The 22,868-nt window shown below is 39.3% G+C and overlaps 1 protein-coding gene across 9 annotated transcripts in view; it reads right to left on the reverse strand.

Moving 5' to 3' along the window:
* The window catches only part of RAPGEF2 (Rap guanine nucleotide exchange factor 2), a 232,461-nt gene that overhangs the window by 68,333 nt on the left and 141,260 nt on the right, over positions 1-22,868 (reverse strand). The window contains exon 2 of one of the 9 annotated variants that reach the window (XM_089525594.1): positions 22,212-22,249. The exons of 7 other annotated variants lie outside the window; for them this stretch is intronic. In XM_089525594.1, the coding sequence (XP_089381720.1) occupies positions 22,212-22,249 (38 nt within the window). Of the gene's footprint in view, positions 1-22,211; positions 22,577-22,868 lie in introns of those variants that run through there. One more of the 9 variants, XM_089525592.1, reaches the window with a different exon arrangement.

Raw genomic sequence — 22,868 nt, forward strand, 5'->3', positions numbered from 1 at the left:
AGGGACAGAGAAGGCAAGCCTGAGAGTCCCACCCAATGGAACAGCCGCTGCTAAACCTCGTAGGAGGTGTGTGGTTGTAGTGGGGGCCTCCTTGCTGAGAGGTACAGAAGCAGTGATTTGTAGGCCTGACAAGATGTCTCGAGAGGTGTGTTGTCTTCCAGGGGCAAAGATCCATGATGTAACAGAGAGGCTGACAAGACTGGTCAAGCCTACTGACCAATACCCCTTCCTTTTGGTCCACGTGGGAACCAATGATACTGCAAGACACAGCCTGCAGAACATCAAAAGGGATTACGAGGCGCTTGGTAGGAAGCTGAAAGGAATGGAGGTACAGGTTGTCATCTCGTCTCTTCTGCCAGTTGAAGGGCACGGTCCAGGAAGAGAGAGGAAAATAGCGGATGTGAACAACTGGCTTCGCAGATGGTGCCGCCGAGAACGATTTGGATTCTTTGACCATGGGCTGCGGTTCCATGAGGAGGGACGTTTTGCAACAGACGGGTTGCATCTCACGCCAGTTGGAAGAAATGTTTTTGCCAACAGTCTCAAGAACTTGATCAGGAGGGTTTTAAACTGAGTTCCGTGGGGAAGGGAGACAATATTAAGGAAGGCGAAACAGCTGGAGAAAATAGTCAAACAGACATAGAGGAAACAAGAAAAAAAGTGTAAGGACCCAACAGTGAGAGGCAAAAAAACTTGCACAAGCAGCAAGTAAATGGGACCCGTGGTCTGCAATGTCTCTACACTAATGCACAGAGCATGGGAAATAAGCAAGATGAACTTGAACTCCTAGTACAACAAAGCAAATATGATATAATAGGCCTCACTGAAACCTGGTGGGATAAGTCTCATGATTGGAATGTGGAAATAGAGGGGTATAACCTTTTTAAGAGAAACAGGCCAAACAGGAAAGAAGGAGGAATAGCACTATATGTCAGAGATATTTACACCAGTGAAGAGATCCAGGACATCAATCATGGAAGCCAGGTGGAGAGCATCTGGATAAAAATTAAAGAGGAGGGAAACAACAAGGATTTTACGGTGGGAGTCTACTACAGACCCCCAAGTCAGACTGAGGAATTGGATAATATCTTTCTAGAACAGATGACCACACAGTCAGAAAAGAGAGATGTAGTAGTGATGGGCGACTTCAACTATCCTGATATTTGCTGGAAGTCAAACTCAGCAAAATCCTCAAGGTCTTGCACATTCCTCACTTGCCTGGAAGACTATTTCATGGTCCAAAAGGTGGAAGAGGCAACAAGGGGGTCAGCTATTTTGGATCTGATCCTAACCAACAAGGATGACTTGGTTAATGGGGTAAAAGTGGTGGGATCATTAGGTGGAAGTGACCATGTTCTCCTGGAGTTTGTTATACAAAGGAAAGGAGAAACCAGGCATAGTCAAACACGCATTCTAGACTTTACGAGAGCGGATTTCAGTAAACTTAGAGAAGTATTGAGGGTGATCCCGTGGTCAGAAATACTAAAAGGGAAGGGAGTTCAGGACGGATGGGAGTTTCTCAAAAGAGAGATACTGAAGGTACAATTTCAAACAGTTCCAGTGAGAAAGAAAAATCGGAGGTGTCTCAAGAAACCAGGATGGATGACTAAGGAACTTTCAACCGAGCTAAGTTTGAAACGGAACATGTATAAGAAATGGAAAAGGGCGGAAATCACAAAAAAGGAATTCAAAGAAATAGCAGGCATTTGTAGGGGTAAAGTCAGAAAAGCTAAAGTGCAGAATGAACTCAGGCTTGCTACAGAGGTTAAAAAGAATAAAAAGGGATTTTTTGGATATGTCTGCAGCAAACAGAAGAAGAAGGAAATTGTAGGGCCACTGTGTGGAAAAGATGGCAAAGTGCTAACAGGGGACAGAGAAAAGGCAGAATTACTCAACACCTTCTTTGCCTCAGTCTTCTCAGAAAAGGCAAAGGGTGCTCAACCTGAGGATAATGGAGCAGAGGACAGAATAGGGGAATTTCAGCACAGAATAAATAAAGAGATAGTAGAGGAATACCTTGTTAATCTAAATGAATTTAAGTCTCCAGGACCAGATGAACTACATCCAAGGGTACTAAAAGAACTGGCAAATGTAATATCGGAGCCATTGGCAATCATATTTGAAAACTCCTGGAAAACAGGAGAAATCCCAGCAGACTGGAGGAGGGCAAACGTTGTCCCCATCTTCAAAAAGGGGAAAAAAGAGGATCCCAACAATTATCGTCCAGTTAGTCTGACATCAATACCAGGAAAGATTCTGGAGCAGATCATTAAACAGAGAGTCTGTGAACATCTAGAAAGCAATTCCATAATCACAAAAAGTCAACATGGGTTTCAGAGAAACAAGTCATGCCAGACAAGTCTGATCTCTTTCTTTGATAAAATTACCAGCTTGGTAGATGGAATGCTGCGGATATAGTATATCTTGATTTCAGTAAGGCCTTTGACAAGGTTTCCCATGACATTCTTGCAAACAAGCTTGTAAAATGTGGGCTAGACAAAGTAACTGTTAAATGGATTTGTAATTGGTTGACCGACCGAACCCAAAGGGTGCTCAACAATGGCTCTTTTTCAGCCTGGAGAGAAGTGACCAGTGGGATCCCACAGGGCTCTGTCCTGGGCCCAGTGTTATTCAACATCTTTATCAATGACCTGGATGACAGGATTGGGAGCATACTTATCAAATTTGCAGATGACACCAAATTAGGAGGAATAGCTAATACTCCAGAGGACAGGATCAACACTCAAAATGATCTGAATAGACTAGAAAGCTGGGCCAAAGCTAACAAAATGAAATTCAACAGAGAAATGTAAGGTACTGCACTTAGGGCAGAAAAATGAAATGCACAGATATAGGATGGGGGACACCTGGCTGAATGAAACTACATGTAAAAGGGATCTGGGAGTCCAAGTAGACCACAAGTTCAACATGAGTCAACAGTGTGATGCGGCAGCTAAAAAGGCCAATGCAATTTTAGGCTGCATCAATAAAAGTATAGTGTCTAGATCAAGAGAAGTAATAGTGCCACTCTGTTCTGCTCTGGTCAGGCCCCACTTGGAATATTGTGTCCAGTTCTGGGCACCACAATTCATAAAGGACATTGAGAAACTGGAGCGTGTCCAGAGGAGGGTGACTAAAATGGTGAAAGGTCTGGAAACCATGTCCTATGAGGAACGACTCAGGGAGCTGGGGATGTTTAGCTTGGAGAAGAGAAGGTTAAGAGGTGATATGATAGCCCTGTTTAAATATTTGAAAGGACATCATATTGAGGAGGGAGCAAGCTTGTTTTCTGCTGCTCCAGAGAACAGGACCCGGAACAATGGATGCAAGCTACAGGAAAAGAGATTCCACCTCAACATTAGAACTTCTTGACAGTAAGGGCTGTTCGACAGTGGAACACATTCCCTCGGAGTGTAGTGGAGTCTCCTTCCTTGGAGGTCTTTAAGCAGAGGCTAGATGGCCATCTGCTGGGGATGCTTTGATTTGGATTTCCTGCATGGCAGGGGGTTGGACTAGATGGCCCTTGCGGTCTCTTCCAACTCTATGATTCTATGATTCTATGATCTACTCAATCTATACAATCACAATTATTTTAATTCTACCTCCATTTTTATTGCAACTTAACAATAATTTTCTGTATTTTTTAAATGTGTTTTGTATGTGTTTGTCGTTGTCATTATTTCTTTATGGTCACAGAGCAAAATAATATTTTTGTCTGTACTTGTTCTAATTTCCTAAACTGCTTTAAGCTCCAGTTATAGGTAAAAAATTGGATATGAGTGAGTGAGTGAGTGAGTGAGTGAGTGAGTGAGTGAGTGAGTGAGTGAGTAAAGAAAGTCATAATGCAACTCAGTATTCAACCACCACTGCTCTGCTTAGTGTAACATGCTTTAAGTTACCTTTCTGTACTCATGCTATATTACGAGCATAAATATTCACTCCTTACATAAACACCCTGTGCAGTACTTTTCAAAGGAGAATCACAGAACTGGAAGAAACCTCAAGGGCCATCCAGTCAAACTCCCTGCCTGGCAGAAATACACAATCAAAGCACTCCTGACAGATAGCCATCCAGCCTCTGTTTATTAGAGGACGGGTCCTTTTTACCATCTTCAACAAAGGTGAGATAACAGAAAAAAGGGAGGGAAATAAAGTATGTGAGGCAAGGATATGTATTCATTAAACTTAGGGGACGCTAACAAAATGCCTAAAAAATTGTAAATAATGATTTCACAAGCCATGTTACAATTATTTTTCATGAAACTTAGAAGTTAAAAAAATACTGATGGGATAACTAAAACCACTTGATCATTATTCACTTCCCAAGTTGGATGACAGGCAAGAAAAATGCATCATTCTCTTCTGCAGTGGGCCATCTTTATACGCAGATTTGCCATCCATGGATTTGAGCATCTGAGTATGGCAAGCCTGTATTGTCCCCAAAGGCAGCGCACACACAGCTGTGTGCCATTGGGGACAAAAGTCCCTCCCTCCTCCTTCCCTCCCTCCTCTGAGGCTTCTGCCCTGGCTTGGCTTTGGGGGTGGAGTCTACCGCCCAGTCAGCTGGGGCCTGGGCTTGAGTCTTGGTGCCCGTTCCGAAGCCTAGAACCAGGGACGAAGCCTCTGGCCTCCAAAACCCAAGCCCCACCCTGGGCCTGGCTCTCTTGGAGGCCCGTTGGCGGCAGCAGGGAGTCTGTAACAGATCCCTGCTGATACTGAGGGCCCACTGTAGAATTATAGAAACTTTGAATACAAAGTTGATGGGATTCTCTCGGTGTGATGCAAAGCACTGGTTTCATTTCGATCTACCTAAACCAGAGTATTTAAACTAGGGTTGAGGTCCTCCAGATGTTTGGAACAACTCCCACAATCTTTGTTGCAAGCTTTTGAATCTCCACTGGCTTCTTCATCAGGTAAACATGTCAAAAAATCATCAGGAGAAAGAAAAAAAATGACAATGTTAGTCACAGGCCTATATTTTGTCAAAATGTTGTGGTTGTTGTCCTGGATCTCAAAGGTAGAAACTTTTTGTCTTGCTAATGGAATTTAAAGCTTATTTCCTGGGCTTTAAGAATCTCCTGGTACCCAGATGGCCTGAAGGAGGAAGGCCCTGCCTGCATTAATATTCTCCCATATCATCTGAACTGAGCATAACAACCATAATGGTTGACAAATGCAGGCCTATACCTGTCACCTTTTTAAAATTTCTCCTATGTGATTTCTAACATCTTTGCCTGGTGCCTGGATCTTTCGGGAGTTGTTGTCAAAAACATCCAAAGGGCAGCACACCTAAATACACGTCATTTAGACTACCAGTAATAAATATGCAATTGACAATAACATAACACAGCACAAATCACTGTATCTCACTGAATTATTTGATAAACTTTTATCAAACCATTCAGCAATTAAAAATATTTTGAAAAAGACCTTCTAACACTTGAACATTTCTGAGAGAAGGCAACTTTCAAAAATAGAACTTCTTAAGAGCACTTAAAAGGGACAAATACTTTTTTCTTTTTGAATCTGAAATTCCAGTTCCTAAAAACCAGAAACATTGGCTTCACAATTCTTTATTTTTCTAGCTGAATTGAATATTGTACCCAATAGTTCAAGCTATATTTGCAATTTAAATTTTCTAATTTTCCATTAACAACCTTCTGTGTGGGAAACTATTTTATTAAGTTTCTTTAAGAAATGGCAAGCTGTTAAAATGTACTGGTAGGTAGAAACTGGAACACACCACTGCAGAAAGTACTACAGATTGAAGTAAGATATTATTTAAACTGTGAATTATCAGCAGAACTTTAAGTTTTGCTCCAGTTAAACATTCGTAGGACATGTGAGTATGTATGTACACACTGGTATGGAGAAACAGACACAAAGGACATCTGCTACTGGACTATTTAAGCAGCACATAAATTATGATCTATCCCCAAGAGTTTTATATTCCCTAATTTCTACACACATATTTCTGACATTCAGGACTACTCTCTTCTTACATAAGCCTTTATCAAAAACAAATTCTAAAATATATGATTTACAGATAAAGCACCACAATATTACAAGATGATATTAAATACAGAGTCTTTACTAACCACTACCAAACTGGTGAAACATTTTAGTGACTGTAGTAACAAGAATTTCTTTCCTCAAAAAGTCATGCATTTGGGAAGAATGGGCTAAAGAAGATCACTAAGAATTCCTCAAATATATTCTGAAAACAACCTGCATGACTATAAATTCATTGTGTCAGCATAAAAGAAATAGTCAACCCAAGTTCAAAAACATGTAATAATCTTTAAATATTTGAAAAGATACACAGTTACCATTAATGTAAGAGTGACCTCATAATGTTCAGAGCTCATCAGTATTTCAACAAGAAGGTGAAGAAAATAATCAGGTATCACTTACATGAGGATAGTAAAGGTGACAGTGAAATGTTCTGTTATTCATCATTTCAGAGTGCCCTTATAAAGAAGCATAAGGACTGCTGACACAGCTCAACCAGGTCCAGAGACAAAGACACTTCAGGGTCCCTTGGGAATATCATATATGTACTCATGTGATGCCCACCAATGTTAAAAGATCAGAGCCACGTAACACACTATAGTTCTTCCCCACAGCAGCAATTCTTCATTTCCCAAGATAGAGCTCCAGTTTCTCCTATACACAGCATGGGATCCAGTTTTTAGACGTAACGTTACTGGAATAGCAAGGGACCAGTGTAGACTTAGTGGCCCAATGTCCTTAAAAGTTACAATATGAGAACTGTACTTGATTAACATTCCATTTGAGATAGGATTGCCAGATAATGAGAGAGGCCTGTAGAGTTCGTGAGGGTTCTCTCTTTGGACCTCTCTTGCACCTCAACAACTGGTATCCAGTGTTAACCTGCTTCAATAACTGCTTCTGAAACAATAGTCTTCTCTGTCACAAACAAAGCAGTAGGGGTGAGGAATGGGGGGCGGGGGGATTGGAGCTGGTATTTCCAGGCTATATTGCACCATCATATTTTCTCAATATGGTGTTTTTTGTTTTTTGTTTGTTTGTTGTTGTTTTTTTTGCAACAAGAGCAAAAAAGAAGTTTATGACACCTTAAAGATTAACAAGGGCCCATACGGACAGGCCAAAATAAAGCTGCTTCGGGTGACTTTGGAGGTATGCTCTTGAAATGACACACGCATCTTAAGAGGCCAGAAGCTGCACCAAAGCTGTGCTCCAGTCCTTAGGACTGGAGCATGACTTTGGCACGGCTTCTAGCCTTTTAGGACGCATGCATCAATTAAACAGCATATCTCCAAAGTGACCTGAAGCAGCTTTATTTTGGCTTGTCTGTATGGGCTCATACTTATTCTGCTACTGTCTTGCATAGACCACAGTTCCCGTCTCTCTATAGCCAAGTATATAGATTTCTAGCCGCAAAAGGTAACATTCCATGAAGCTTTTAGTACCTTAAGTGAAGAAAGGAACAGTTCTTCCTCATAAATATTATTTCCTTTTTATAGCCCTTCCTTGAAAGGTTTTATTTCTGATTATTTTGGTGGTGGGCTTAATTTTCCTATTCTCTTTGATTAAAAAAAAATGAGGGGAAAAATCCTTCTCTGACTCAAAACACCCAGAAATCTAGTAGTAAATCCTTCTCTACCTTCTGCCCATAAAAGCTTATGCCATAATAAATCTGTTGGTCTTTACAATACCATATGTCTCTCTGGTTGTTGCTGCTACAGATTAACACAGCTACTTCTATGGAAGTCTTTCACAACAAAAATGCCACAGTATGTTTCTCCTCATGTTTATCCAGCAGTTTGCTGCCAAAATCATCAATTTCTTATACAGCTCTGATCATGTGTGCCCCTCCATACACAGGATTTCTATCTGCTCTCTGATTCAGCACAAGCTCCCTGTACCTACCCACAAAGTCATCCCCAAACATGCCCCCTTCTCTCCTTGGTCTTATCCTGATTTACATCTTCCCATTTTCTTTGCTTCTACAGTTTTATTCCCTCTAATGTTCACATGTCTTTTACTCTCTCAAAAAACTCTAGCCTTCCTTCATTACTGCAATGTATGTACCTTTTCAAGGAACACCTATGCACTACCATTTTCCTTAGTTCGTGCAATTCCTTTCTCAATGCTACTTCTCTTAGTTTATTCAATTTCTTGCTGACACCCTACAGCAACTAAAACAACTATATGTTTCACTCCTGTGCCACTTCCCTATTCTTCCTCTGTGTTAAATTGCAGATTGCAAATTCCTTGGGCCAGGGATCCATCCTCTTGGAAAGAACCATGCACAGAATAAAACTATGCAAAATAGCACACACTCTGTGTGTGTGAGAGAGAGAGGGAGGGAGGGAGATTCAACTATTGTAAGCCTTCAATTCCATAAAGAGTTGTATAGGACTGATGGAACATTAAGTGGTTTCAGTTTTGTCCTTCAAGTATTATTATTGCTTAATTCAATTATAAACATTTATGTAAAATTAATTTCTATAATAAGTGAAAGCTGGCAGTTCACCAAAAGGCTAGGAACAGAGGTTGCCTAGAACAGATGGTAGCTATTCATCTTATAGGAGACTATTTCAAAGCAATTCATTTCCCCTCCTAAATAAATGAAATGTTTGGGAGAAATATTAGTTGTATGGTCCAGCTATTTAAAGGTCAGCAGTCGATATACTTAATTACAGAATAATGAACTGATTTCTATTGATTTAATTTATATACATGATGAACACAGACATGCTCAACACAGTGTTAAATCAAACAGACGTTTTATACTGGAATTCCAGTTCCCCCTTAATTTTCTCTTTGATCTCATTTATAGAAAACACAGATCTCTTAATATTCTTTTACATGTATATCACTACACATTTTCTCTTAAGAATAATTTAGAAAAATATTTGCATGTTAAATGTAGTATGGACATATAAATGTAAATTCTTATTTTTAAATAACAAACACTACTTTCTAGTTCACATCTATTACAAAAATAACTGTAACTGCTAACATACCAGCTTCGTGGTACAAGAAAAATCTAAATTACCAACCAAATAGCTAATTTTTATTTAGGTAATCTGAGGCTGAAAATATATCTGAAAATATGTAAATGAAAGACTATAAATCAGTGAAGTCTCAAAACAGATTGATAGGTTATATGTCCAACATGATTTCAAGCATATGCTGGTGTAACAAGTGGTTTTGGATTAGTTACTGAGTCCCCGTGTTACTTAAGACAGCAGGATCTTGCATATCCTTTCTTGTAGTTGTTTCAACATTATGAAACAATCTTCTTATAGAAGACATGAACAATGAGGGAGTATTCAATACTATAGCATATTTGAAATGATAGTAGGTTTGAACATGGTCAGTGCTGCGATGGGAAACCACTGGCAATCACATGCCAGCTGCTTTGAATTTCCAGGGTAAGACTAGAACACGTGTACTAATAACATGGTGTCCATCTTACTGATTTTTGCTGTGTTCACTGTGTCCTATGTTCACTTGTAAAAAGAACTTCATTCTTATTATATCCACATTCTTATCATATCTACTGTCATCACACTTGATTTATAAAAGAGGTAACATATATCAAACTGTGAAACCATCTCTCTTCAGTGCCTAGATTCAGTCTTTAAAATTGTGAGTAATAGCCATAATGTTGTTTTAGTATATGTTTTTAACTGTTGTGTTAATATTTTTATTCCAATTGTTGTATGTACACCTTCTTGATGATATTTGTGGATAGTTGGTATATAAAGGTTATAATAAATATGGCAACGGTGAGTAAAGCTGAGTAGGGGTACTGCTTTATTCTCACTTGCCTTTTAAATGAATACTTGAGAGGAGGGTGTTAAATTCAAATTCACACTTCTGGCCACAATCCATGAGGTATCTAACACACCCAAGCCTCTTTTGCTATATGGCACCCCTGTGTTTGTTTGTGGCAATCTGTATTTTGCTCTTCTTAAGTTCACCTTTAAAGTTTTCTTTAGACTTGCAGACTTTTCAAAGTGAGGGCAGATTTATTATCCACTTTCCTTTATTAATTGAATTACAACATACAGGCGAACTGAACAGGCAGGTGAATACTTTTTACCTGTTTGTTACTGTAAACTTTATCTTATTGAACAGATAAAGTAATAAGTGCTGGTCCTTTTAAAAAACAAATCCAGTGTGAAAGGGTTTTTATTTTGTTTTTAAAGATTTTTAACTTGGCAAAAAAATAAGAGAGAGGGCTAATAAGTTCCATGGCATTTAAACAGCAACAGGTGATAAGCCCTATATTCCCAGTTCCCCACTTTGAAAGAGTGAGATACAGTCAGTACAATCAGATCCACGAGGGAAAGAGAGTTTCTGGCACACCAGCTACTGGGCAGTAAAGAAGGAGTGTTAAATGAGCTCCAATGGGTATCCCATTTAGTTGTCCTTTGACATTTAAGCAGCATTAACAATTAAAGTAGATTTTAGTAATGAGAATGTTAAAAGCTAAGGAATGGCTTTGTTTTATGTTCTTTCATTTTAGAATAAATCTAGCAAGATCAAAATGATTCTACTGCCCCCCCCCCCTTTTAAAAAACCCAAATTGCTCCTTATTGTTAATTCAAAGCACAACTATATTTCAACAGATTTTTAAATTTAGACTTTCAAAAAAAATTAAAATGGTGGGAATATGACTCAAATTATGCTAATAAAATGTTGGTAACAGTCTTCAACAACACTGCACCTAATCATCTGAGACTGTTATATGAGAATTGCTTTAATTTTGTACATCACAGTAAAACTGAGGCAGGGGATACCTAAGCAACTGTCAATGTTTAAAACAGTGAAATAATTATAAGATAGCAATACTTTTTGTTGAATTTGTATTTCCAAAAAAGGACAAGGACTCTACAGAAGAGAGCAGACAGGGGAGGAGGAGTGAATAACAATACTTTAGAAAGCAAAGGTGAATGTAACATTAAAACAGGCCAAGCAGGTAGCAAATGATAGATAAGGCATAAGACGGCATAAGAACAGAAAGGTACAGAAGAGAAGGTAAAAAAAAGCCCTTTCTCCTACACACACACACACACCTCTATTTCATAGGTGCTTTTTTCTAGGGTTGTGATTCTCTCGCTGTTGCCACTGAGGGAGTAGGGGGACAACTGCTTAAAAGACATTTCTTGAGGCAATCAAAGCCAGTGTTTCTAGGTAGGCAAGACAACCTGGTCATAGGGGCACAGTGTCAGCCACTCCATCTATGTAATATTGTTATACAAACTGTAATCTACATCCTTCTCTGCTTTGAGGGTGGCACCACTTTTATTACAGGATTATCTAATATAATTGTGAATTGGGCAAGGGAGAGAAAAAGAAAATGTTTATCCCAATGCTAAAAGCAGCAAATGCTGTATGTTGTCTGATAGTCCATTCCTGAAAATGGCACATTCATCAGGAAAATGCCATGTCCTCCTGTTCCAAAAAAAAATTAAGAATAGTTGCATGTCAGCCATTTCAGTTGGTCACCTTCCAACAGCAAGTAAATTTGAGTTGAATCATAACTGTTGGTTCATGACACAGCTGAAAAGGTCATAGTTATAAAAGTTCTTGGAGAACCAGTATGATGCAATGGTTTGAGTGTTTGACTACGACTTGGCCAGGAAAACCTACTGGTGGCCCTGGGCAAGTTGCATTCTCTCAGCTTCAAAGGAAGCTTAAGGGTAAACCTCCTCTAAACAAATCTTGCCAAGAAAATCTTGTGACTACCTTAAGGCTGTCAGAGATCAACAAGGCATTTTTTCCAGACTATCCACAGCTACATGGTCCTCAATCATTTGCAATATTAATCAAACTACAATCAAGACTTGGGGCTAAGATACAGCCAAGCTAGGTAGTGCTTCAGTAGGCTCCAGGCAGGCAGTATTCAAAACATGGAGGGAGAAGTTGTTAATAAAAGCCAAACCATGACTCTTGCAGTTTTATGCCTCCATAGCCAACTAAAAATAGTAGTTAAGGTTACTGAAAAGGAAAGGAAGGGGCATGAGGCTGGATGAGACTATTGTCCCCTTCCTATTCCTTCTGTCTTCTTCACTACTTAATTTGCACATGGGAGACAGTGCTTTCAAGCATGAAAGAGCATGTCAGCCAGGCTAGAGTAAGTACTACAAAACCAGACAATGCAATGGTTTGCGTGTTCAACTATGGCTCTGGAGACCATGGTTCAAATTCTTGCTTGGCCAGGAACCCACCCACCATAGGTTGCCTGACCCTACTAGAAACTACAAGACATACTCACATCTAGAAGTGAGATTCAGAGCAACACAAAACCACCCCCTCCTCCCAGAAACTTCCAGTCTAGCAGGAAAGGTGACCAGGCTGCACCTGATTTGAGAAAACTGATGCCTCTTAGACTTACTCTTCAACATTTACATGAAGCTGCTGGGTGAGATCATCGGAGACATGAGGCAGGGTGTTATCAGTATGATGATGACACCCAAATTTGTTTCTCCATATCTCAGACTGCTTCAATGACCAAGGATGTCATCTCTCCTCTGAATGACTCTGAGGTCAGTAATGGATTGGATGACTTAAATAGTCTTAAATTGAATCCAAATAAAACGGAGGTACTTGTCATAGGCAATCCCAATCCAGGTATGGTGATAAGCTCCCCATTTCTGGACGGGGTCACACTTCCCCTAAAGGACTGTGTTCGTAGCTTGGGGGTGCTTCTCAACTCGTCGCTTCACCTGTTGTTCCAGGTTGACGCGACAGCCAGGAGTGCCTGTTACCAGCTTTGGCTGAGTTGCGCCCCTTCCTGGAACGGGAAAACCTTAAAACGGTTGTACATTCACTGGTAATCTCTCATCTTGATTTCTGAAATGCGCTCTACATGGGGCAACCCTTATGACACGTTCGGAAGCTGCAACTGCTCCAAAACATGGCAGCCAGATTGGTGACTGGGAGTTCCAAGATGATTCTATCACATCTATCTTAAAATCCCTACACTGGCTGCATGTTAGCTTCTGGGCACAGTATAAGGTGTTGGTTATTACCTATAAAGCCCAACATGGCCTGGGTCCAGCTTACCTGAGGGAACGCCTCCTCCCATATAATCATTATTGCACTCTCGGGTCCTCAGGGAAGAACCTACTACAGTCACAGAGAACTAGACTGGTAACTACTTCCCAGAGAACGTTTTCTGCTGCCGTTCCAAAAATCTGGAACGATCTGCCGGATGAGATCCACCAACTAACATCTTTCAAGGCCTTTAAGAAGGCAATAAAAACAGATCTCTTCCAGCAGGCCTTCCCAAATTGATCCCCTAATTTCACTCTCCACGTGCTTAAATTGTTCTCTTCGGGCTAAATCGAATGCCTTTGATATTATTGTTTTCTCTTTTTATATGCTGTTACCTGCCTTGATCCAACACAGGGAGAGGTGGGTTATAAATAAATACTATTATTGTTGTTGTTATTATTATTACAATTGAGTATTTGAAGGGTAACTATGGCGTGGTACAGAGCACCAAAAAGAAGCGCCAGGGAGGCACCTCTCCTTGCTCCGCAGCAGCACCGCAGCAACCAAATTGCGCAACGCTGCTGCGCAGCAAGAAAGGAGTTTGCAGGAGCAGCTCCTTTTTGCAGCGCAGTTGCACCGCCGCAAACCACCAGAGATGGTGCAATGGCATCGTAGCTGCGCAGTGCTGTTTGGACGCTGCGGTGCTGTGACATCATAGCTGTGCGTGCCATGTGGTTGGTGCGGTACAACTGCGACATCATCACATGCTAGGGTTGTGGGGCGTGTGCACGTGCCACCCCAAGGCAACCCTAGCACGTCACCATGACGCCACAAAGGGCCGGTATGTACCGGGCCTATAAACCTAGGCACGGTCTTCAGAATATAACTTCTAACTTAAACTAATAAAAACACAAAGCAAATTTGTGATTGCTGTAAAATATCTTCTGATCAAAATTCTTTCCTACAGAACTAACTATGAAAGCCTTCTACTTTCCTGTAGCTAACAGGAACAAACTATATCGAATTCCAATTTTTTTTTTTAATATTTCTTTTTAAAAAGCAGCAAACTCTCTTCTTATCTGAGCAGCTGGTACCGAGAAACCCTGGGTACATACAAGATATTGAAATTAACTGTTTTTACTTTCCATTTTCCTTAGCAAACTGTGGTAGCCAGTTCTTGACTTTAACCTACTCTTGCCTAGTACCAGGCAGAAAGCATAAATAGGAGTTCCAGAGCCTAGAAACAAGCACTGAGAAGCCTGCTTCACAGTCTCGCCAAACATACATCCAATGGCATTGAACAGAGAGAAGAACCTCTCATGGAGCTCTTAATGTCATGGGGGAGAATGCAATCTTTCAAACAGCCTGATATCAAGTCATACAGAGCACTCTGAATTGTGCTCCAAAACAGACTGTCAGCCAATGAAGTTGTTCACAAAATGGAAGTGTGTGCTCCCTAGTGCTGAGCACTGATTATTGTATATACTCATGTATAAGTCAAGTCTAAAAAATTGATCCAATAAACCTTAGTCGCCTTATCCATAGGCCAATGTAAGTACTGTATTTTTAACTCTTATTTAAAATGAAACATATCCTGTTGAAAGGCAAGAATGTAATCTGTCCTAGACCCCACTCTCTCACCCACTGACCCCACTCTCTCATCCATCCAGTTTTAGTGTAAGCACTAACAATTATGCCTGCTGGAATTTTGTAAGTTCTTTGGCACTGTTTTCCTTTGCTTCATCTTTTAGATTCTTCGTTACATGCCTCTTAAGTTTTACCCTTGACTTATCCATGGGTCATATCAAAATCCATACTTTTGACTCCAAAACCTGCCTTCAACTTATACATGAAGTCGATTTATAGTTGAGTATATACGGTAATGGTCTGGATGCAGCACTCTAGACTTGTTGCAAGTTCCAAACACATTTCAAAGGCAACCCCATGCCTGTATATCACATTAGTCAAGATGGGATACATCTAAGGCATATGTTACCATGACTGGCTCCAACATCTCCAAGAATGGGCATGTTTGACATATTAACCTTAATATTAACATATTGAGGTTCAGGGCTGAATCCAGGAGTATTCTCAAAATGTGAACATGCATCTTCAAGGAGCCTTCCCAACCTAGCTCCTCTCCCCGTATACTGTGATTTATGTCACTCTATCCACTAATTTTTCCCTTAATTTTAACACTATTGTATTTTATTGTTTTTAAATGCAAATATTTACTTCAAAGAATAGGTTGGATTTTTAAATAAATGTGTCAAAAGTGAAAAATGCATTTTGTAGGTTTGCTCTTTGGTGGTACTGTATGTGTAGGTGTGTGTGGTAGGGAGAGGAAACACATGAACATCCAACATCAGCTTGACACTATTGCTTTAGCCCATCAAGAAGAATAAGAGGTCTGCTATTTGTCAAGTGGCAGATCACCTAAAAGGGAAGGACCTTTCAGTTCCAAAGCTTGGTGCCATCTTTAAGTGAACAGGATTTAGATTGATAAGTAAGTTCAGCATAACAATGCCCTTCACTCACACTGTGCCACCAAATGGCAAGAAAAGTGTCTGGGTGAAAACCACTCCCTCCAGATTCCTCATCCCAAAATACTTAATTCAACATCTTATTACCGTTTCTCAGCTGCCAAATAGTTTCCCTCTTCTGCCAGCCCGTAACACCTCTCCCACAAGAAGGGAGGAAGCTATGCTGTTAATCTGATCAAAAATGGATTTTTGTGTAACTTCTTAAGTGTGGAGACAAAAGGGATTGACAGACCATCCCAAAGAGGCAGAGGGATGCTGCCCCTTTCCTTGCCGGATCGGGGCTGCAGCAACCTTATGCCACCGCCCTTATCCAGCCTTTCAAGGGCACAAAAAGGAGCTGCAAAAGGTGGCTCCTTTTTGCACCCACAAAAGGGCGCCATAGCCGCCACGGCATAGCTATATGGTGCTTCTTCAGCACTGTGTCATATGGACGCAGCACAGGAGGAGCGTCATGATGCTGCGCACTGTGTGGAGCGTTACATGGCATCATGGCACCCTAGGGCGGAATCAGGGCATGCGACATCTAGACGCAATGTCCTGACTCTGCCCCAGCCAAATTCTGCTTAATATACAGCACAGCTACCTATTTGGAGTTAGTTGCAATTCTATCCAAGGTGAAACATGGTGGCAAGTTGCAGGATTTTTCCTATTACAAAACAATTTGTTAGCAGAATACATTCTACTGAACATGAACAAATTATGCCTTATCTGATACTCAGCTTCCTGAGATCAGTTCTCCCATGAATGGTAAATTATTCAATAAATTTATGCAAGTGATAGGAATAAAACATACAAAAAGTACTATGGATCCATGAAAATTCCAGTGTGACTATGGATGGAATAAGTAAGGCTAGAACAAGTTTTACAGAACTTCATCCTAAATTATTGAATCAGAAAGAAGCAGTCACCTGACTGGAAACCAGGAAAGTCACAAACACCTCATTCCATAGTTGAATTAATGTTGTATATTTAGTTGACTTTGGCTACAACATTAAATGTTATCCGACTAATATAAGCAAAGTTTTTGTAAAAAATAGATACCTCATACTACAGCAAATTTGGGAAACACACCTTAGTAGGTACACCGCTATGATCTATTTGGAATAGCGGTTTATAAATAAAACGTATTATTATTATTATTAGTAGTAGTAGTAGTAGTAGTAGAAACACAAGTTATGATGAGACATGGATGACTGCCACTTATAAGAAAAGATGCTAAGATCAGCACTTGCAGAGAACTCCTTTGAGCTCAGGGTCACCTCTTAAAGTAGATGAAAGTTCTTCAAGCCCTTGAATTCTTTTATAGCTCAAATCAAATTCTAATACAGAAAAAAAGCCAGCTTCTATCATCATATACTCCCTGCCAGTTCCTCCATTCCAAATGAAACTTTCTTCCTACTAATCTGGTGATAGCAGCAGCAACAAATTGGGGATGGAAATCTATTCTTTTGCTTTCTCCTCTTTGTTTTCTTGGCACTATGCAAAGTGTAATTTTTTTGGAAGACAATCACAATATTCTAAGAAAGCTGTGTGTGTGTGTGTGTGCACGCATGCACATGCACTTCCAAGTCCCTTGTCAACTTATGATGTCCCTATGAATTTCATCCAAGTCCCTTGTCAACTTATGGTGTCCCTATGAATTTCATAGGATTTTCTTAGGCAAGGAGGTGGTTTTGCCAGTTCCTTCACTTGAGATATAGTCTACAGCAGCTGGTATTCGTTGGCAGTCTCCCATCCAAGTACTAACTACGGCTGACCCTCCTTAATTTCCACAATTAGATGAGATCTGGTGCCTTTGGAGTATTTATTACAAAGTCCTAAAAGCCATCACAATTTTCCTCCTGGAGCTGCTCTGGACAGTGCTAGGCCAACAGGAATGACTTCCTGTTTCCACACTGCTGCTGTCAGTATTAAACCAGTAAAGTAAAGGGAGGAAATTATTCTGCAATTAGATAGTGGAGAATGAAGATATTTTGGTGATTTCTCAGCCTGCCATGAGAAATCATTAATCTCTTCCAGTTAAGAAGCAGATGACAAAGTAGTACCTGTTGATTTTTTAGTTATGTGACTAGGAAACACTCACTCATCTTTCATCAAGCGTTGTGCTGTGTGTTCATCTGTAAGCTGTTATGCATCATTAGCTTTCTTAATTGTGACCATCCAAGGTTGCCAGCAAGTCCAACATTATTAACATATATACATCTGAGTTCATCATTTGACAGAAGATCAGGAGTGCTGGCAGTGCAGGTACAGAATCACACTGCTAGCAACGTAGAGGAGTCTGACAAAACTGGCTACCTACAACAGTTGCAATGTAATCTTGTCAGGAATGAATAAAACACAATGGTTTCAAATCATTACCCAAGCTGTCTACAACACTCTAAGAACATCCAGTAATCTTCCTTCAGAACTAGGCTGGTAGGCAGTGTTCCTCCAGATATTGCTGTACCCTAATTATCATCTATACTTTCCAGCCTGGCCAGTAATGAGGGATACTGGGAATATTAGTTCATGTACCTCTAGAGGGCTATAGATTTTTCACTTTTACCCTAGAATAACTATAGTCTCTTCAATTAAACCCACATGTTCACAATTCTGCATTTGAAGACCAACATTTACTGTATATCATTGCAGATTACATCAGCTTAGCAATTAACAATAATACATTGTTGGTAAACCTAAAACACTGCAGTGAAAATTTACTGGAAGCCAAGTTACTATAGTTTGCATATTAAAGCGTATGTATCATTCTAAAAGGCAGTATGAAAAGACAGAAACAGTGAGGTTTAAGCAGTTATGTTTGTTTTACAGTACAGTATAATATATCCCTTTTTGAAGCAACCACATAAAACAATATGGCCCCTATCAACTTCTGTGTCAGGGTTGGGTAACTGTAGCCTTTTCCAGATATTCTTGGCCTACAATTTCCATCAGGTATACTCAGCAGTCAGTTAGAAGAGGTTATGGGAGCTATAATTCAAAAATTGGGACAATAGTTGCCAATCCCATTTTATGCTGAATAAGATCTAGCCCCTGGAAGCCATATTCATTAATGAACAAGAAATACAATACTGTAAAATACAATCCTTCTACTCAAAGCATCATTCTGAGTCTTTGTAATTATTTAGGTAGGGGACTTCTTGCCTATTAAGTATTGCCCCTGTCTTCTCCCTGCCTGTTACTACTCATTTCAAAGCAAACTTATTTCAAAGTTGCTTTTTATATTTAACCCATTCAGTTTGTTTTCAATGGATCCACACAACTTGTTAAGAAAATTATAACATAGGAATCTATAATTTCAAAGAGTTGGCATCAAGTAGAGTGATCCTGTTATTCTGCTTATTTGTGACAGCAACATACAGTGGACTCTTATACGCTGGGGTTTGGTTCCAAGATCCCCCATGGATAACAAAATCTGTGGATGCTCAAGTCCCATTAAATATAATGACATAGTAAAAAGGTTCCCTTATAAAAAATGAAAAATCAAGGTTTGATATTGGAAATTTATACTTTTTTTGAACATTTTCAAACCGTGGATGCTTGAATCCGAGTAAAGAATGGCCAACTGTCCAGAGAAGGATGTTTTAGATAGCAGATGTATTGCCATTGATATTTGGGTTCCTCTGGTTTCCAAATTACTACAGGATGGCATTGTTCTTTCAATAGGTACTATGTTTTAACTACTGTATAAAAGCAACAGGAAAATTGTATTAGGTTTTAGAATTCTTAGACGTCAATTTAAATATCTGCCATGCAGCAGATTTTACTTCACAGTAATCTATAGGCTAAATACATCTACTCATTCTACTACTGAGCACTATATATATAAAACCTCAATGTCAAGATGGAACTCAACATCCTAATTAACAGGTGGTTATTAATGACTAACTAGAAAGAAGACATCTAAAAATTGCAGACTTTCCACAAACCAAGAGAAATGAAGTGATGGAGGAGCAGCTTAGTAAGTCATTTAATAATTTACTATTGTGTTAATTTGGAAAATTTATTGCTTACTACATATGTGCGCACATGACAGATTGTATGAATACTCCATAAAGCTGACAAGGCCACAGCTATGAAGTTCACAATGAACATTTATATTCATAAATATGGGAATATGAAAAAGAGCATTTAGAAAATCAAGGTACATGTTAACACTCATGGCATTAAGTCTAACAGGCATTATATAGTTGCAGACAACAGCTATCTTATTAATGTTGAAGATATAAAACACTTCATTAAATACAAGTTCACATAATGGTTCTTGTCTTATGCTTATGACACTTCAACTACAGGTGTATATGAGGGGGAAAACAAGCACCTACTGCCCACTCACTGTCAACTTTTCATTTATAAGATTTCTATCCCACAATCTTCCTTCTTTTTAAAGAAGCTGATAGTTGCAAATGTGAACCAAACAAGCATACAACAACATAACATATAATAAATATAATTGGATTTACAAAAAGGTGAAAGTAATGTAGATATTATCCTTTAAATGTTTCTGGATTACAGTTGTGTGTTTTTTAAATCACATCAAATCATGAAATATCATGAGGAACCCTCGAAGCTATGTGCCCAGAAGTGAAAAACACCACCACATTGTTTAGATTTCACTCAGCAGGGGCACAAAATTCAGAAAATGGTGTCACCCTCCAGTTTCCCTCAGTCACATCACTTTGGGCTTAGTAAATTGCCGTTACATTTTTTTCACTCTGCTAATAAGATGTGCATTGAAAAGAACAACGGGGATAGATCTTGTATACAGTGAAGCGTTTTTTTATATAGAAATTGACTAAGAGGCTGTAACTTCCAAGCTCTGCTTGCTGGCCTCTTGGAGGCATCTGGTTGCCCACTATGGGAAACAAGATGCTGGACTAGATGAAAGTCTAGTCTAATTCAGCAGGCTCTTACATGTGTGTGAGTTACTCCTAGTTGTCTAAGTCCTGAAGGATGTCTGTGTCTTTTCTTAGGAATCCATTCTGAGTTGGATCTCTTTGTCAGCTGAAAATTATTCTAGACTTCTACAAGCTTGCACTAATTTGAGATATTTTGCTTCTGTGCTGGTTTAGCCTGGCAGGTCACCCTGATTCTTTCCTGAGTGTACATACATATCTTGGTTTTCAAGACAGCAAATAGTTCTGAGATAAGAGTACCAACTGGAATACTACTGGTCATAATGGTTCCTCTCTACCTTCAGGAGAATCTAGTGCTATTCCTTGAGATAATGCTGTCCCATGAAACTGTTGCAGAGAGACACCAGATTTAGATGCTATCTTCTATAGCAGCAAAGTGATTTAAAAGGAGAAGACACTCATACTCATAGATGTATGTAGTATCATAAACAATCCGTGAAGCATATATCAATCCTGTAGTTGTTTCTCAACAATTCACTCACAATGCCTGGCATGGAAAATGGACTGCTTCCATGAATCTAAGTGTTTGTTTTTCATTTCCACAGTCACTGTTTTTCGGTTTTAGAAATATTAAGAATCACCATCTGATTAAGTTTCACCTATAACATTCTTGTAGCATCCATATGTGACTCCCTCTCTTATTTATGTAATATTATTTTAGTGCACATTTAACTGAACTTCCATGCACATTAAAAAAAAACCTTCTTGATCCTTATAACCTCAACAGGATTAATCACAGAGCAAGTGATCTGACAACCATTCAGTCCATAAATGCTCTACAAAACTCATAGCTGCTGATTTCAAAACAATATTTTCAAAAGCATAATGCACTAACCACCAATATTACTAACAGTAGTAACTAATGAATTAGATTATAATTTAACATTTCTTATGACTTTGTAAAAACTTAAAATGATTAATCTAGGCCACAATTCAGATAGCCATGCAAATGGATTGGCACCGCCCAAAGGGACTTTTGACCTCTATTTCTCAAGCATCAGCCTCCTGCACAGCATGGCAAACTGCTTTAGAAACTCAAAGGAATTTTCAAATCAGTTTGATCAATGCGGCATTGGGGTGGTGTGTCTGCCACTCAAAGAAGGTGGGGGGAAAGACACTGGGCTAGGTACACCTAATACCTCTCTGGACTGTGGCCTTAAATCTCTGGCACTCAAGGCCCATACTCTTGAACATGATCTATTCTGCCTATGAATGCTATTTTCACAAACAACAAACAGTCTACACATTTGGGATTACTGCATGGCAAGTGGTGAGGTGATCTCATGGGGCCAATTAAGAGGGCAAGCATTATTTCTTCTAAATTATCCCTATTTTCATCAAACGTTATTACATTTTAAGATGCCCACCATGTGTCAGCCAAAAATTACACACAGCCCTTAAGTAAACAGAATATAATTCTGCCTATAGAAGCATTCCATTTCACTATACACCCTGAAGAAATCTTAACTTTAAAAGAAATATGTTAGAAGTTCAGCTGAAGTAGAATCTGTATAAAGTATATATTTAGAAACAAGTAACTTCCACATTTTAAAACATAAACATAAAATACAGAAGTACAGTATTAAATCAAAACTAACACTGCAGCATATACCTGATTTTCCTACTGCAATTCAACAGCACCATTGCATTTATAATCAAAAGTAAAAGGAGCATGTAAACAATGATAAATTAAAATTGTATTAAAATTGAGGAAAAGCCTTTTCACAATACAAACAAAATTTGCTGTACTTACTGAGTGTTTCTCCTGCTGGCCCATAATTCCATGGTTAGCTGGGATTGCAAGAGGTTTCATAATGAACAAACATATGCTGAACTGAATTTACACATCATGTACCAATGTCATATGGATAGCAAACCTCTCTCTATTGTATTAAATTAAACAAACAAAAACCAGGGGGAAAAACCAAGCCAAATGTCGCTCATAAATCTCCTACACTTGTAGTACAGAAAAGCAATCCAAACAGCAGCATTTGTCTCCATTTTTTATAACACTTCGTCTTAAGCGTACAAGGATGTAAAGTGCCTGGCAACACCACACACAACCAGCATTCTTCTACAAGAAGGAGAGCATTCCCTGAGAGCAAAAGGGAGGAAAAAGAGGATGGGGAGGGAAAAAAAAGCTAAAATGGCTGACTGCACACAGACTCCTTCCCAAAAAAAAAAAAAGCTTAATACAGTATTATATTAGTCAGGGTACAAGAACCGGCTTCCTGCATTCAGTTGAGCATTGTTAATATTCCAGTTTAATTTGCAATCGTAGTAATAGAAAAACCCCTCATCCCTGCTTTAAAAAAAAATCAGGGCAGAGCATGTGAATAGGGACCTCCTCCCTGGCTGCTAATGATGCTGACAGGGTGACCAGTGATCTCTGTTCCACTCAACTAACCAA

The sequence above is a fragment of the Sceloporus occidentalis genome, unplaced genomic scaffold, assembly GCF_023333645.1.
Source record: "Sceloporus occidentalis isolate IW3139 unplaced genomic scaffold, rSceOcc1.0.p SCAF_5, whole genome shotgun sequence".
Taxonomy (NCBI): Eukaryota; Metazoa; Chordata; class Lepidosauria; order Squamata; family Phrynosomatidae; genus Sceloporus; species Sceloporus occidentalis.